General features: G+C 38.6%; 1 protein-coding gene across 2 annotated transcripts in view; it reads right to left on the reverse strand.

Moving 5' to 3' along the window:
- The window catches only part of LOC130926772 (putative ATP-dependent RNA helicase an3), a 50039-nt gene that overhangs the window by 17990 nt on the left and 14007 nt on the right, over positions 1–18042 (reverse strand). For both annotated transcript variants that reach the window (XM_057851961.1, XM_057851960.1), the window contains exons 4-9: positions 9249–9356; positions 2043–2178; positions 1039–1143; positions 862–961; positions 654–789; positions 486–583 (exon numbers count right to left, since the gene is read on the reverse strand). In XM_057851961.1, coding sequence (XP_057707944.1) covers positions 486–583; positions 654–789; positions 862–961; positions 1039–1143; positions 2043–2178; positions 9249–9356 — 683 coding nt within the window. The remainder of the gene's footprint in view (positions 1–485; positions 584–653; positions 790–861; positions 962–1038; positions 1144–2042; positions 2179–9248; positions 9357–18042) is intronic.

Below are 18042 nucleotides of genomic sequence, written 5' to 3' on the forward strand. Positions count from 1 at the left end.
TAGTTTTGTGTAGAAGGATTTCCTGACCATTGTATCCATGATTGTGGTATCGCCATATTGTGAGATTATCGTTATTTGTTATTGTTTATTATATGAAGGTGAAGGAGGGATTGGTTTCAGAACGATTGTGGAAATTATTTTGTGGTCTCCTCCTCCTTGCAAGCTTTTCAACTAAATGTTTATAATTGGAGTCCTAAAGACTTTGGATTTGAACTTGACATTTAAATGGTCCTTCCAGCCGGATTGCGAGATACCCAGAGTTCCTAGAGGCAGAGTCGACATTCAGTCAAGTGCGTGCACGGCCTAAGTATGCGAGGGACTGACCTTACCTCTGCATTCATTAATTTAAAAAAGGCATTTTTATGTGTTTTTTCTTCCCTACCTTATTACTTTTCCCGAGGTATCAGTTTAGGATTCGATGCAGGCAGATTCTCAAAATCAGGTGACAAAAAATACATGATAGGGACATTTTCTATCGAGGTTACCTGTCCACTATTCTTGGCAGCCTGCAGAGCATCGCCTGGCCCATCTGTGTAGATCTGACTCAACACGGGCAGCAGGAAAGCAGCAGTCTTTCCAGATCCTAAAATAAACCACACAAATAAAGCCATGAAGACAAATGGTGTTGATCCAGGCATATTTGACAATCTTACCAGTCTGGGCACAAGCCATGAGATCCCTCTTGGACTTAATAATGGGAATGGCGTGCTTCTGGACTGGAGTGGGACGCGTGTAGCGACTCAGGGTGATGTTGCCCATGATGATCTCCCCCATGTCCACGTCATGGAACTACAGCGGTTGAATACAGTCAGTTGTGCGGAAAGATGAGTGGCTCCATGCTACATTGATGAGAAAACTCACGCTTTCAATGTGGGGTGGGCAGTTGCTTCCTGTGGCTTCCACGGGAATATCGTCATACTTCTCAAAATTAATACCCGTGTTGCTGCCGGAGAAGAGCTCGCTAGAAGATGAGATTTGTAAAGGTGGGCGTCAGTAACATGACCGGTTACTTGACATCTCAATTCATGTGCGACTCACTGTTCTAGACGCTCGTTGGGAGCAGTAGGCTTGGACCAATCCTCATCTCTAGACTCTTCTGTCCAACGGCTGTTTCCGCCGCTAGAAAAGCCACTACGTTCGTACCTGACCAAACGGGAAATTTAAAATTTTATTAAAGGGCACTCATTTAACCCACTGGCTGCCATTGACAGTGCTTGACATGCGATTCGTTTTGACTGGGAGGAGTGAGTTCATTTGCCGCTCCCAGTCAAAATGGATTGGATGTCTAGCACCATCAATGGCACTGAACGATTCACAGACAGTCCTCACAGTTTAAATGAATTGGACATCATTGCTATAGTTAAATTCTATGATATTTTTTAAAAAATCACTCACTTTATCTATCACACTCCTATCGAGTGCTGCAACGATTACTCAAATCTAATTATTCGATTAGAAAAAAAGCTTCAAACTCAATTTTGCTGCTTCGATTAATCGCTTAATTACAGTGTCATTGCAAAGGTTTGTTTTCAAAGTGTTGTACAGTATTAGTTTTATGGATTTGTGAGGATACACTGCCCTCTGGTGACAACTGTCTATGACAACTTGTCCGGCTGAAGAACAGCTGCTCCCTGTTAAGGCCAACATAAGGCTGTAAGGTTTTTTTTTTTTTAGAGTCAATAGCTTTATGTGTTCATAATTTTTGTAAGGTATATTCGGTAGTTTTTGGTGGAAATATGTTCAGCTTTGTTGAGAGAACTGTTTAGAGAAAAAAAAAGTTGGCATTTTAGCTAGCTGACTTTTTCTACTCAGAATTCTGAGTACTACTGTAGTCTTACTGCATCATCACTACCACTTACATTAGGTAGCATGTGTATATCTCCTAACTGTCTGCTGTTTTAAAAAAACAAAAAAACAAAATGGGAGTACCAAACTCATGTGGTACTTTGAAGACCCTCAGATTCCCATTGTCCATTTGTAAAGCAGCTGAACAGGACAAAAAGAAACTTTTTGGACTACTAGTACAAATTTGCATCTCTTACCGTCCTCTCGAGCCTGCCCCGCGGTCATTAAAGAAGGCCGATTTTGATCTGTCATTACGGCCTCCGAAGCTGTTGTAGGCGTTGTCCCTGGACTGGCCACCCCAGTTGCCGTCTTTGTGATCGTAACCGCCAAAACCTAGAAGGCAGCAGAAAAGAATCCATCAGGTCAAAGACAAGAAATTTCCTGGAAATTTACTTTCAGGCCAACAGGTGGTTACGCTATTGTGTATGGCACAGGTGTCAAACCGATTCCAGAAGGGGCCTAGTGGGTGCAGGTTTGCTTTCCAACTAATGAAGAGGACACCTTTTCACCAATTAGATCTTTTACATGTGTAATCAGTTAAACTTTGTCAGGTGCCGCTTGTTTCAGCAGGAAGTTCATTGGTTAAACTCTCTGCGCGTTATCGGTTGGAACAAAATCCAGCACCCACTAGGCCCTTTCTGGAATCGGTTTGACACCTGTGGTGTATGGATACAAAATCCAACATGGCAGCCATCACAAAACAGGGAGCTTTTTAAATATCAAAATTCTTGTAAATAAATGCGTAAACCCCAGAATTCCTATGATACGAACGTAAAATAGTAGATTCTTGGTAAAAGCAAAAAAACTGGCAGTTATCATTCATTTTACGTAAACAATTCAGGCTAAAGTTACGTTCCCCCCCCCCAATGTTTCAAAGCATGCATGGTGCTATTTTAAATGATAAAAATTACTTTGATCCCTCAACCAACTCATAATACACACACACATTATATATATATATATATATATTATTAGGGCTGTCAAAATGATCGCGTTAACAGGCGGTAATTAATCATTTTAATTAATCACGTTAAAATATTTGACACAATTAACGCACATGTCCCGCTCAGACAGATTTAAATGTCAGTAGAGTGAAATGCCCACTTGTTAATTGTGTTTTATGGAGTTTTGCCGCCCTCTGCTGGCGCTTGGGTACAACTGATTTTATAGGCTTCAGCACCAATGAGCATTGTGTAAGTAATTATTGACATCAACAATGGCGGGCTACTAGTTTAATTTTTGATTGAAAATTTTACAAATTTTATTAAAACGAAAACACTAAGAGGGGTTTTAATATAAAATTTCTTTAACTTGTACTAACATTTATCTTTTAAGAACTACAAGTCTTTCTATCCATGGATCGTTTTAACAGAATGTTAATGTTAATGCCATCTTGTTGATTTATTGTTATAATAAATAGGGCTGCAGCTATCGAATATTTTAGTAATCGAGTAATCGACTGAAAATTCTATCGATTAATCGAGTAATCGGATAACACAAATATATTTTTAGGTGAAGAGCAATTAAATATACATGAGAAAACAAGACATTTCATCTAATTTTGAACCATTTTCAGTCAATCAATGTCTTTATTTTCGATGTATATTGTTGAAAACAGCCAACAATTGCATCTCAGATGTAACTAGAATTTAAAAAAAAAAAAAAAAAAAAAAGACTAATTCACTGCTTTCACTCAAAAAACTTTTAGATCTTATTAAAAAAATATATATATATCTTACCTAAAAATGCCGTTACGCTTGATAACACACATCACTTAAAAGTTAGGATTTTTTCCCACGTGTTTCAATTGAATTTCTCCTTGTGTCAAGCTATTTTTAAGTTCTAGTTAAGTTTTAAGTTAGTCTAAACTGCAAGTCCTGAAAGGATTTTGAGTTTTTGCAGTGTTCAAAATAAATGTATGATACAGGCTGTATAAGAGGACATTAGGGACCAGTGCTACTTGGTGTTTTATCCAGCAATGACAACTGCGCTAAAATTGATAGTTAGCATGATTAAATTTTTATTTTACACCCTCATCACTCCACAATGCTATGTTATGTTAAAGCCTGTATGTAAGACACATTAGCCACGCATCGACAGTGGTCATAATTGAAACCTAGCCCTCCGCAGGGCTAACGTTACGTGAGCTAGTAGCGACAGTAACGTTAATCTTATTTATTTGCGCTTAGCGCTCTTTATTAGCGCTTAGCGCTCTACTGCTTTAAGATGGCAGCTGTTTACTAAAGCTGCCCAGACGCGGCCGAGTCTGTCATTTAGCATCTAGTTCAACATACATGTGATCTCTATGAGACGCTACCTGTACCAACGTAGCATCGTGTGGGCTAGTATTTAGCAACGTCGGCGTCGTTTGTGGCGGCTGTCAGCTGCAGTAAGTTTTTTTTTTTCCTTCTTCCTCTCCGCACGTGACAGCGCATTGTCCCGCATTAAAAGTAGTCCGAGCAAAACGTGATGCTTATGACGATTACTCGAGGTGAATAAAATTACTCGGATCAGTTTTTAAACTCGAGTTACTCGAGTTGCACGAGTACTCGTTTCAGCTCTAATAGAGTCCTTATGTACTGTATGTTGAATGTATATATCCATCTTGTGTCTAATCTTTCCATTCCAACATTTTACAGTATATATAATTTACAGAAAAATATGGCATATTTTATAGATGTTTTGAATTGCGATCAATTACTTTTTAAGCTGTAATTAACTCGATTAAAAATTTTAATCGTTTGACAGCCCCAATATACATATACACATATATATACATATATATTAGGCCTGAACGATATTGGAAAAAACTATTGTTGCGATTTTTTTGAGGTGTGCAATATATTGCGATATTATATTGCGATAGTAAAAAAAAAAAAGAAATTTTCACTAGATGACTTGAATAGCTGTTTGGAAATACTTTGCATGACACACCGTGACCACAGTGTATTCATATAATACCGTTTCATTTGTGAATGACTAAGATTGCTGTATTATTATGAAGGGATCCAGGAAGCAATGTCTGCACAAAATAGATAATTTATTGAACACAATATTTGACACTTCAACAGCAGCAAATACATTAAATGACAAATAAAAGAGCAGGTGCATTTGTCCCCTAAGTTTTTGACAAAATATAACAATAAATAAAAACTTCTGTAAAATAACAACAAAGTTGTAAACATAGTTGAACAAAAATATTAAATATGACAAATAAGAGTTGTTCACAAACTATAACAATAAATAAAAACCTCAGTAAAACAATAAAGTTGTCAACATATTTGAACTTAAATATTAAATCTGTCAAATAAAAGTGCAAGTGCATTAGTCCCCTGAGTTGTTTACACAAAATATAACAATATAAAACTGCAAAACTGCAACAAAGTTGTAAAAATATTTAAAAAATATTAAGTATCAAAACTTTATGTGCAGCTGTACTATAGTTATTTGAAAAATACGATTTACAATTAATTTAAATATAAAAGAAACAGAAACTCAATTGAACTTGTAAATAATTGAACTGAATAACAGCAAATAACTGATGAATAAATAACAGAACCATTTTAACTCCCAAATTTCCTGCCTTCCTGATAGCTTTCACATGAATAAAAAGAAGAAAAGACATTCCTGCAGCTGTGTTATGTATTTGTCTGCATATCGTCCACCTTCCTTGCTCAGCAATTCTCAACTGGGTCTCATAGGTTTTTGGCCAAGACTACCAGTTTATCCACCATTGCAGGCTTGAGACAAGAACGTTGGCACGTAACAATGTTCCCACCTGTACTAAAAAGCCTCTGATGGGAAGCTCGTAGCAGGAATGCATAGATACCTGCGTTTTAAATGGTCCCACATGTTCGACGGATTACTTCTTGTTGAGGCAACCATGGCGAGGCACTGTCAACAGGGCTGTTTTTTGTTCCTTATATTCTTGTCGATAGCCAAAATACTTCCAAAACTCCTTTTGGAGACAGTCTTCCCTATTCAACGTGTTGCTTGCTTTCACTTTGAAAACGGCCCCTCCTCCCTCCGCTCTGCTGTTCGGCCCCTCCTCCCTCCACTCCGCTGTAGCAGGGGAGGGGGAGGAGCCGATGACTGCTAGTTGGAGGGAATGAGATGAGAGGCTGTGCGCTCTCCTTCCCGCTCCTTCCTCAAAACAAACGTTTGTGGATTTAAAAAAATGAAATGAAAAAACTATCGCACGTCCTTGCGATGGGACTATTGCGCATGCGCACATCGCGATGGCGATGTTTAAACGATATATCGTTCAGGCCTAATATATATATATATATATATATATATATATATATATATATATGTGTGTGTGTATATATGTGTGTATGTATATATGTATATATATGTGTATATATATGTGTATATATGTGTATTTATATATATTAGGCCTGAACGATATATCGTTTAAACATCGCCATCGCGATGTGCGCATGTGCAATAGTCCCATCGCAAGGACGTGCGATAGTTTTTTAATTTCATTTTTTTTAATCCACAAACGTTTGTTTTGAGGAAGGAGAGGGGAAAAAAGCGCGCAGCTTCTCTTTCTCTCCAGCAAGTCATCGGCTCCTCCCCCTCCCCCTGCAACAGCGGAGTGGAGGGAGGAGGGGCCGAACAGCAGAGCGGAGGGAGGAGGGCCCGTTCTCAAAGTGAAAGCAAGCAATCAACACGTTGGAGGAGCAAGGAAGACTGTATCCAAAAGGAGTTTTGGAAGTATTTTGGCAAGAACAAGACTATAAGGGACAAAAAACAGCCCTGTCGACAGTGCCTCGCCATGGTTGCCTCAACAAGAAGTAATCTGTCAAACATGTGGGACCATTTAAAACGCAGGTATCTATGCATTCCTGCTACGAGCTCCCCATCAGAGGCTTTTTAGCACAGGTGGGAACATTGTTACGTGCCAACGTTCTTGTCTCAAGCCTGCTATAGTGGATAAACTAATAGTCTTGGCCAAAAACCTATGAGACCCAGTTGAGAATTGCTGAGCAAGGAAGGTGGACGATATGCAGACAAATACATAACACAGCTGAAGGAATGTCTTTTCTTCTTTTTATTCATGTGACAGCTATCAGGAAGGCAGGAAATTTGGGAGTTAAAATGGTTCTGTTATTCATCACAGTTATTTGCAGTTATTCAGTTCAATTATTTACAAGTTCAATTGAGTTTGTTTCTTTTATATTTAAATTTATTGTAAACCGTATTTTTCAAATAACTATATACAGTACAGCTGCACATAAAGTTTTGATACTTAATATTTTTGTTGAAATATTTTTACAACTTTGTTGCCGTTTTGCAGTTTTATATTGTTATATTTTGTGTAAACAACTCAGGGGACTAATGCACTTGCACTTTTATTAGTCAGATTTAATATTTAAGTTCAAATATGTTGACAACTTTGTTGTTATTTTACAGAAGTTTGTATTTATTGTTATATTTTGTCAAAAACTTAGGGGACTAATGCACCTGCTCTTTTATTTATCATTTAATGTATTTGCTGCTGTTGAAGTGTAAAATATTGTATTCAATAAATGATCTATTTTGTGCAGACATGACTTCCTGGATACCTTCATTCAGAAATCTTCATCATTCACAAATTAAACGGTATTATATGAATACACTGTGGTCACGGTGTGTTATGTAAAGTATTTCCAAACAGCTATTCAAGTCATTTAGTGAAAATTTCTTTAAAAAAGATAGGTCTTTTTTTTTTTAATATCGCAATATAATATCGCAATATATTGCAAACCTAAAAAAAATCGCAACAATAGTTTTTTCCAATATCGTTCAGGCCTAATATATGTATATATATATATATATATATATATATATATATATATATATATATATATATATATATATATATATATATATATATACCATTGTTGGAATGGAAAGATAACACACAAGACGGATATATACATTCAACATACGGAACATAAGTACTGTATTTGTTTATTATAACAATAAATCAACAAGATGGCATTAACATTATTAACATTCTCTTAAAGCAATCCATGGATAGAAAGGCTTGTAGTTCTTAAAAGATAAATGTTAGTACAAGTTATAGAAATTTTATATTACACCCCCTCTTAATGTTTTCGTTTTATTATAATTTGTAAAATTTTCAATCAAAAAATAAACTAGTAGCTCGCCATTGTTGTCAATTAAACCATGCTCACTCATTGTGCTTAAACCCATAATATCATTTGGACCCAAGCGCCAGCAGAGGGCGCCAAACACCAAAAAGTAACAAGCGGACATTACACTGCTGTCATTTTAATCTGTTTGAGCGGGGCATGTGTGTTAATTGCGTCAAATATTTTAACGTAATTTTTAGAAAAAATTTACGCCCATTAACACGATAATTTTGACAGGCCTATAATATATATATATATATATATATATATATATATATATGGCGGAAAACAGACAAGACTGAAAAAGCAGTTTCTGCTCTTGCACTCCTCTTTCACATAAACTGCTGTATTTTAAGCCAAAAGAACTGCTGTGTTTGATAGAACAATATGTATATTTGCTGCCATAACAGATTCATGGCACATTAAGCCCACAAACTATTTTTAGTGCTCTCATGTGCTCACCTCCAGTTAGGATTTTGCTGTTTACATTTTCTTTTTTTTTTTTCTTCTCTTTTTTTAAATGCCCTCCTGTTAAAAAAAATTCTTCCCCGAGAAAATTGACATTTTAAGCCATGAGTGTCCAAACCTGTCCTCAAGGGCCGCTGTGGGTCCTGTTTTTTTTCCCTACCAATCGCGCACAGGCAGTTTAACCAATGACGTTTGTGATAAAACAAGCAGCACCTGACTGCAATCAACTGATTACACTTGTGAGATACCAGATTGGTGAAAGGTTGTCCTCATGATGGGTTTGAACAAAAACCCGCACCCACTGCGGCCCTATGTGGAATAGTTTGGACACCACTGTTTTAAGCTATCTAATGATGTATCACACGTGCATATAGAACAATTTTGAAATTTGGCCAAATTGGGCGTCACCTGAGTCTTTTCTGCCATATAATAAATAATGCGTCACTGGCGCAGACTACAACGTCGTAGCAGTTCACAACAGACGCAGTACCTGAAGGATACTTCCTATAACGACTGGCGAGGCCTACAGTTATAGGAACTAAATACTCCGGTTCCTCCAGTCTGAAAGCGGCTAATGTGGCCTAGTCCAAACAGACTCAGATTAGATTTGGACACTTACTAAAAATAATGTGAACGGTAAGCTCTAAAAACCTGATTTGAGAAGGAATGCGACTGGAATCGGATATGCCTGTAGTCTGAAAGCAGCCTTCGAGGCGGGGTAGTCTTCATTTTTCCGAACAGAGTCTACAAACAGCATTACCGTAAGGCTGATAAAACAACCATAGCTACCTCTATCGTGGCGAGGCGGTGCACGTCCTCCAAAGCCCCCGTTTGTGCGGTTGTCGTGGTAGCCGTTCACAAATCCGTTGCTGCGGCCACCGTCCCAACCAGATGAATCTTGGAAGAATAAAGAAAATATGCCTATAAAGTCTTGAAGATAACGATTAACCAACTAGTGTTTCGCATAAGCAGGTTAGGAGGGGAAACACGTGCCTATTCTAGAGATGCAAAGAATGTTCTAACATGACATGCTTTTAAGAGTAAAAACAAATACAGTTTAATTCAGCCTATTAAAGTTGGCAATCCCCACTGCCTTTCCCAGATTTGTGTCAATGGCACAAAGTCAACTTGGCATCAGTCCTTCTTTGATCAAAGGCGGTAACAAAGACTGATATTCCCAGAACTTTCCGAGGTGTTTCCAAATGCCGCGAGCAAGTTTTGACGCCATTGTGAATGTCACTCAAGATGTTGCGGCTGACGAAAAAAGTATTTCATTCTAGAATGCGGTGTTCATGCGTAAGCGCGCATGCTTGCTTGGCAATTTCTGTCACTGCTGTTTTGCAGAATCTGTGAGCTTAAATGACTCATACAACAAATAGATTGCCAATCATAATTTAGTTCAGACTACTGAATCACAACCAATGCGTTCACTCATTTTTCTATCAACTACCGCGAAGCTTGTCGAGACGAGAGGCCGGTCAGCTCAAGTGCCGTTAGCCTGTTAGCATAATCGTCATGTTTGAATGTTTTAATAGTCATATTTGAATGTGCTCTTTTCATCATTCTGTTGTGAATTGCGGTGAGTTTGTCGCTAGTAGACGTCCAATCCGTTTGAACTGGGAGGGTGGCAGCGAATGAACATTCATTCGCTGCCACCCTCCCAGTTCAAACAGATTTGACATCTACGGCCGTCCGTGGCAGCCAATGCCAGGCAACGAGTTCATTTTGTTTCATTTCTTCTAGATTTTCGGTCAATTCCTTTTACGTATGGGCATTTTCTGGTCACTTTCGGTTGATTTTGGGGCATTTACAGGCACTACCTGTTGATTTTGGGTTACTGAAGAGGAAGTGACTCAAGAACGTCCCCTAAATAAATAGGAAATGACTCAAAATCAATAGGAAATAACCCGTAAATGCCCTAAAATGAACAGGAATTATCTGTAAATTTCGATTGGCTATGAATGCTAATATTTAAGTGCCATTGACGGCAGATTGGACGTTCAGCGCTGTCAATGGCAGCCAGTGAGACAACGGAGAAGATTTTGGCCGCAGCCTGTTGGTTCTTTTTTTTATAAACAGTGAAACCTTTTTAAAACGATATATCTAGAGCTGAAACGAATACTCGAGTAACTCGAGTTTAAAAACTGATCCGAGTAATTTTATTCACCTCGAGTAATCGTTTATTTTGACAGCTCTAAGTATCACGTTTCGCTCGGACTACTTTTAATGCGGGACAACGCGCTGACGTCACGTGCGTAGAGGAAGAAGCAATCAAAAAATATACGCTAAGCGCTAATAAAGAGCGCTAAGCGCTAATAAATAAGATTAACGTTACTGTCCGAGTCACTAGCTCACGTAACGTTAGCCCTGCGGAGGGCTAGGTTTCTATTATGATCACTTTCGATGCGTGGCTAACGTGTCTTACATACAGGCTTTAACATAACATAGCTTTGTGGAGTGATAAGGGTGTAAAATAAAAACTCAATAATGCTAACTATCCATTTTAGCTTAGTCGTCATTCCTGGATAAAACACCAAGTAGCACTGGTCCCTAATGTGCTCCAATACAGCCTGTATCGTACATTTATTTTGAACACTGCAAAAACTCAAAATCCTATCAGGACTTACAGTTTAGAGTAGCGTAAAACTTAACTAGAACTTAAAAATGGCTTGACACAAATAGAAATTCAATTGAAACACGTGGAGAAAAATCCTAACTTTTAAGTGATGTGTGTTATCAAGCGTAATGGCATTTTCAAGTATATATATATATACATATATGTATGTATATATATATATTTATTTTTTTAATAAGATCTAAAGGTTTTTTGGAGTGAAAGCAGTGAATTTGTCTTTTTTTTTTTAATTCTAGTTACATCTGAGATGCAATTGTTGGCTGTTTTCAACAATATACATCGAAAATAAAGACATTGATTGACTGAAAATGGTTCAAGATTAGATGAAATGTCTTGTTTTCTCATGTATATTTATAATTGCTCTTCACCTAAAAATATATTTGTTTTATCCGATTACTCGATTAATCGATAGAATTTTCAGTAGATTACTCGATTACTAAAATATTCGATTGCTGCAGCCCTAGATATATCAATTTTTGTTAGGAGCATATTGATAACATTTTGTGCAACTAAGTATCGCAATATATCACCTTTTCGATATACTGTCACACTCCTAACAATAAAGGACTGGCTTTATCCCCTTCAGACTGAGGCGCAGTTCACATGGCGACTCTGCGACACAAAGACGCAATGACTGAGTTGCGGACTCGCCTCGCGTGCATATGGTGTCGGCGAAGACGAAAAATTCTGAATCCTGCTTCCAAAGTGGAAGAATCCGATTTCGAGGGTCACAGCGCGTTCATATGAATGAAAACCGCCTTCACTTCGATGACATAGGCACTCGCACCTGCACCTGTATGTCACTTTGGGCACGCGCAGTCTCAGCTACTAAACATTCAAAACAACAAACATGGCGGAACTTTGGCTTGTCCTTTGTGTAGTGCGCCAAATGTTTGCGTTGTACCTTTTGACGCAGCTTTATAATCCAACGTGGCGCGTAGTAAAAGTTCTACTTCCTCATCCATCCAAACCAAAAAACGCGTGTGTTTCGGGTCTGTGGAGGTTGTTGTCAAGGAAGTGCGTCATTGGCTGCCCCCTTGTAAAACTACGCTGCCCACTAGGGCCCGGCATTAATACTACATCGTTTTCACGCGGAATTGCGACATCGTTCGAATGGAAACGGAAACATGGAACCATATAGATGCTAATGTGAAATTTTTCGTCTTCTCGGAGAGTCCCCATGTAAACTGCCCCCTAAGCATGCCGCTGAAGGACATGACCCCTTTGCGTCCCTAAACCAATAAATACACTGAATTTAGTTGCTAGTGCCACTTCTGCGAATGATTGGAATGAAACTTTACTCATCGAAATCAAATCATGAGGTTTGGCATGCCGTCTTTGCTAATATTGGCTCTTTAAAAATGGCTGAGCAAACGCAACTTCAAAAACGATAAAATCACATTAAAGTTAAAAATAACTAATAAAAGCATGAAATATCCCTGACCAAAAAAATTGCACTTTTTACTGGTGTTTGAGTAAAAATCAGCGCAGAATTTTTTTTGTCCAACAGAAAAAATGTGTGTCCGAACGGGTTAAGATAGAAATGTTAAATTGATTTTTTTTTTTAGGCTTTTCTTGGTGATCAGTCGTGGCATAGTTTGATCAAGCTCTTGGAAATGCTCCCCGACAGTAGTTTGGTAATCCCTAAAAAAAAAATAATTTTGATTGTTTTCAAGTAGTATACTGCATTCCAGTTGAGGTAAACTGTAAAGCCTCTAATTTATCATCACTGGTTAATAGGAAACCAAATTGACATGTGAGCTAATCAAGCACTGAACCTCATACAAAGCTGCATGCAATAATGAGAAAATGTATTTGAGATGGTCAAATGTATGTTACGTTTCTCTTTGAATCTCCAGCAAAGAGTGGCAACATAGACTCAGAAGAGTTCTCAAATGACCTGAAGCAAAAGACTGTTCAACATCACAGTTTAAGGAATCGTTGACATTTCACATGTCAGTTTCCACTGCGGGAACAATGACAATTGTAAGATCAAAAACAATGCTAAATTCGGATGTGAACAAAAATATTAACTACTATCAAGTAGACGTGTGCGAAATTTCCGATTCTTAATTTATACGCGATTCGGCCGTGGAAGATTTGAAAATGATTCACAAACATCCAAATTCTGATAACTGAAATACGCCACGTAAAGCGGAACTAAAACACAGTCAGCGCAGTCTTCGGGACGCAATAAGGAATGGACCGAGAGTAAACATCATGCTCAACTCACGGCTCTGGCTCAACTCATGCCGCTAGATAAAAAAAAAAAATAATAATAATAATAATAATACCCGACTGCGGCTGATGATGCTATGGTAGATATCACATGTATAAAGAACTAGACGCCAAATGAGACTCGGCGGCGTTAGCACATGTTTAGGAAACTAGATGCGAAATGACAGACTCGCCAGCTTGAGTAAACAGCTGCCATCTTAAAGCAGAGTTCTCTGGGAGGCTGCTGTAGCGAACCTAATTAACTTTTAAACCAAATACTCCTAAAGTGGCAAAATCCATCTTTTAATGGTGAAAGTTTTAAAACTTTCATATTGCAAAAGTAGACGGAAGGGAAATTATGGAATAACGGGAGCAATTTTAATAACGAACGGTTGATTCACAACATTAAATTAATTGAATGTAGTCTAAAGCTGCTGATACAGAACGGCGACTTTGAGTATTTTATTTATTTGTTTTAAGCTTTTAACTTGACACTGAAATAGTTTAAGCCTGAAAGGATTTTTGTACAATTTTTGTAACTAATGTTCAAAACATGAAAAGCAGCTAATAGCTGGGGGGGGGGGGGGGGGGGGGGGGGTGCATCAATAATCGATTTATAATCGAATCATAGCTTCTGAACCGTAATCGAATCGTTACGTGCCCCAAGATTCCCACCTCTACTAAATTCAGTTGCGAACAAAAATATTTACTATCAAGGTTGGTTCCATTACAGATTCTTTCAAATTGCCAGTTTTAAAAATTAAAAGATCGGCCGCAGATATGAAAAACTGCCCAGCTCTAAAATGCCTAAGAGAATAATATTCAGAGGCTTGTAATTCATCAATAGAAATTGTTCAGGGCTGAACAATTTTTTAAAATGAAATTTAAAGGTCTGTTGAAACTTTTTTTTTTTTACCACTGGTAACAAACCAAAGTGAACATGCTTCAATTTTCACAACGAAACACTTGTGTCTGTTAAGAACTTAGAAAATACAATGCAGACTGGACTGCTTGTACCGTTCTCAATGGCACCAAAACGTTGTCAATGTTTGAACAAAGAGTAATTTGGCAAATAAAAGCATTGCCTCATCAAGTATGTATCACCAGTGTAAAATAGGTCTCGTGATCAGTGGTTTCATTGATGAAACAGAAACAAATTAGCATTTAGAGAGCTCAGTGATGACATCAACAGCAGCCGTGATCATTTAACAACAGTACAAGTGGAGTGATTGCACTAAGATGCTTCTGCTGACTGTGTGTGACTGCTTTACCAGCAAGACCTTTTAGTCATCTGATCTTTACAGTGAGTGGTGGAACAAAGTTCAACTCTGAATTAGGGCGGCAGCTATAGAATATTTTAGTAGTCGATTAATCAATGGACTAGTTACTTCGAATAATCGAGTAATCGGATAAGGAACATGAAAAATTAAAATACCTGAGCTGAGCCTTAAACGGTATAATTTTTTTTAAAAATGAAGATCTAAGTACAACAAAAGAACAATTGGCTAACTTACATAGAAAAAAGTCCGCTAGCTTAAATGCTAAAAAATGTTTTCTTAAAAAGTTTTTTTTACAATGCTCTTAACAAATGGTTCGGACACATATTCCCACAAAAATGGCTAAATATACCTATAAACTAAAGCATGAATGCACTGAAAAAACATTAGCTTAAACAAAAACTTAGCTTACATTGGTCTTAACAGGGAGCAGTTGGATTCAGCCATGTGAAAAGAGGCAGAGGGTAATGTATCCACCCTAATCAATAAAACTAAATGCAAACACTTTCAAAATAAACCACTACAACGCCACTTTAATTAAACAAATACTCGAAGCAACAAAATTTAATTCGAATATTTTTATCTAATCGAATACTCGAGTTAATCGATGCAGCACTACTCTGAATACAATCCTTTTTCAAGCTTGAGTACTTATACTTTACTAATACCCCTTTCCCACTGGCCAAAAAAACCCATGTCGACCCACTAACAATCGGCTTTTGGTAGCAGTGGGAAAGGTACACCGACCCGCCTCGACCCGTGTCAATCAACCCGCCAAGTGACCAGTGTTAAAATCACCTCAGCTCTGATCGTCATGCAGTGTGAAAGCAAAACCCCAGGTCAACAGTCAACACCCTAATCTACGTGGTGACGTAGGCTCTTACGTGATGCGTCATAACAACATGCCAGTCGCCTCCCATTTAACACATCCCACAACCGTAGTTACGTCGATGCTCACAACAAAGCTAGTAGAAGAATTCACGTCGCCTACGTTGCCTCAGCACAAGCAGTGTTGATCCTTTGCTGCATTTCGACCATTTTGAGGGCAGTAAAAAGCATGAATTCAGAGAACACAAATGGAAAGGAGGCTTCCATGTTGCTCTGCATTGTTTACTTCCTTGAACTGAATGAATTCGGTCGTGCTTGTCCACGCGCATCTTAGCGTGGTGACGTCACGTAACCTTACGCACGGCTGAGGAGGGGTGGGGGCTTAGACGGGTGGAAAAAAAAAAAAAAAAGTTTTTTTTTGTCAATGGGAAAGGTGCCAAATGCCAATTGCTAGTGGGTTGCATCGGCTTGGAAAAAATGCGCAATGACCCACTAGTTTCAGTGGGAAAGGGGCAAAAGACTCAAAAAAACTATGCTAACTGGTTTTCATGAATGCACAACATGTAACTATCGAATTTCAGTCTTCTACACATTACAATTTTTTTCCTCACTAAACTACATTGAAAGTGTCTAGTTTGTAAATGAGATACAATGGAACTAAATGGGGAAAAAAACTGCGGTACAACTTAGAACTTTACTACAACTATTTAGTGGATGACTGGATGATGAAGAAATAATACCAATTAGAGTACTTTTAACAAAACTGCTATTGGAGATTCGCTATACCAGTGTCTGGACTATCAGTTGGTAGAAAGGTAGAAACCCTAGTCAGAAAGGCCTAAATGATAGCAGATAAGGACCAACTTGAAGGGAGATTATCTCACTTCACATGGTTAACTAGGATGTAGAACATTCAGTAACAGACTGATCCCGTTTTCTCGGAATATGTCAGTTTTCCCTCCAAAACAGTTTAAATTACATTTAAACAGAACTGAAATGTTGTCAAAGTACTGCTCAACCAGCACAAACTACAACTAATGCTTTCAGTCCAAATCCAAGCTAGTTGAGGATTTTTCAGGCTCGCAAAGCACATTTAGAGCCAAGGCAGCCATTTGCAAAAGTACAAATCATTTTAACTGTGGCAAAGCTGGGTCCAAACAAAGCTATGCACTTTAGGTTTCTTATTAATTTAATAAAAAGCCACAAGTGATGCAGTGCGTTAATAAATCAAAGGCACCGTCACCATGCTTCTGTAGCGTTTTAATCAGCAAAAGGGCATGCCAGGGTGTACCGCAAGTGTTTCTCCAGCCACCACTGTAGGCATGGTAAAGGGCAGGCTCTTGAGAAGCCAGTCTTGGGTAACCTGAGCAAAGGTAGGGAAGCAGGCTATAAAAAGACTCACGTGGCATGAGCGACTCTTGTAATATGAGGCCTCCGCTCAGCACTAATAGTTACCAATCTCAGGGTCATCCCATCTTGATGCGGATGAATTATTTCTTTGGGTCTCCTGGCTCTCTGCCTGCCAAGGCTTCAGGGGAACTTGGGAACATTGCAAGTGAAATACGGCCTTTAGTGTAGAGCGCTAGAAATTCAAGTATTGATTCGTCAGCTTTTACGTGGCCACTGCAGGAGGCTACCAGTCCTCCATGCGGGAGATTAAACTGACCATAAAGTGGAAATGTAACATACATGCTAAAACCTACTCATTTTACTATGAGAGCAGAACATTTAGGGAGGGATAAGTGCAACACACCACTAATTGCAAGAATCTGCTGTCAGCATTGTAGTTTTTGACAACAGTGACGAAAATATTTCGAACAATTTTCTTTATGAGATAACGACCTAAAAAAAAGTCTTAGATGGAAACCTAAGGAGACAAATGCCAGTTTTTGTCTGAAGAGATGAAAACGCACCATAGTTTGTGTTATATGTTCACAATGCAGGGTTTCCCCTACACATAAGAGATTGTGGCAGGCACACCACCACACCAAAATAAAAGCCGCCACGCCTTGCAAATGAGATGTTTTTTTCTTAAGGCCGTTACAAACTAGAGGCAGCCGAATATGAAAAGTTAAGCGGCAACCTATTCATTGTGTATTTTAATGTCCGTAACTATACTCGGGGCCCCCTTAAGAGACTATCGGATTGAGGAGCTGTGACGCAGGGGGAATCAAGAAGGAAGAATGGGAGAACGGGCGAGATAGCGATCGCATCTCGCAGCAACCCGCGTTTATTTTTGGGGGGGGCATGGAAATTTTTTTTTGCCGTGGCACAACATGGTGAGGCTGGCCGACTCGATGCAGCCCACCACCACAGCTTCAAAAAATCCTAGGGGAAACCCAGCAATGTGTGACATTTGCTTATTGTACGTGTATTAGCTTTTCTCAGCTTCCATCGTAGCAGTGTTTGGGTCGTGTTACTCATGTGACATATGCTGTGCCACCCCCACACCACAGACACCAGTGCTTAGGATGTGCTTCAAACTAGGCTGCGCTCCGGGCTTGCTTGTTTTGAAACGCATGGAAAGATTTGTTTCCTTCTCTTAGCAAGAGAATATGCAGTTTTGCTTTAGCCTTTAAAGGTGTGTGCAGTGATCACACTCTAAATGTAACTTTTAGCGTTAGCA

Source organism: Corythoichthys intestinalis, chromosome 12 (assembly GCF_030265065.1).
Source record: "Corythoichthys intestinalis isolate RoL2023-P3 chromosome 12, ASM3026506v1, whole genome shotgun sequence".
In the NCBI taxonomy this organism is placed as follows: Eukaryota; Metazoa; Chordata; class Actinopteri; order Syngnathiformes; family Syngnathidae; genus Corythoichthys; species Corythoichthys intestinalis.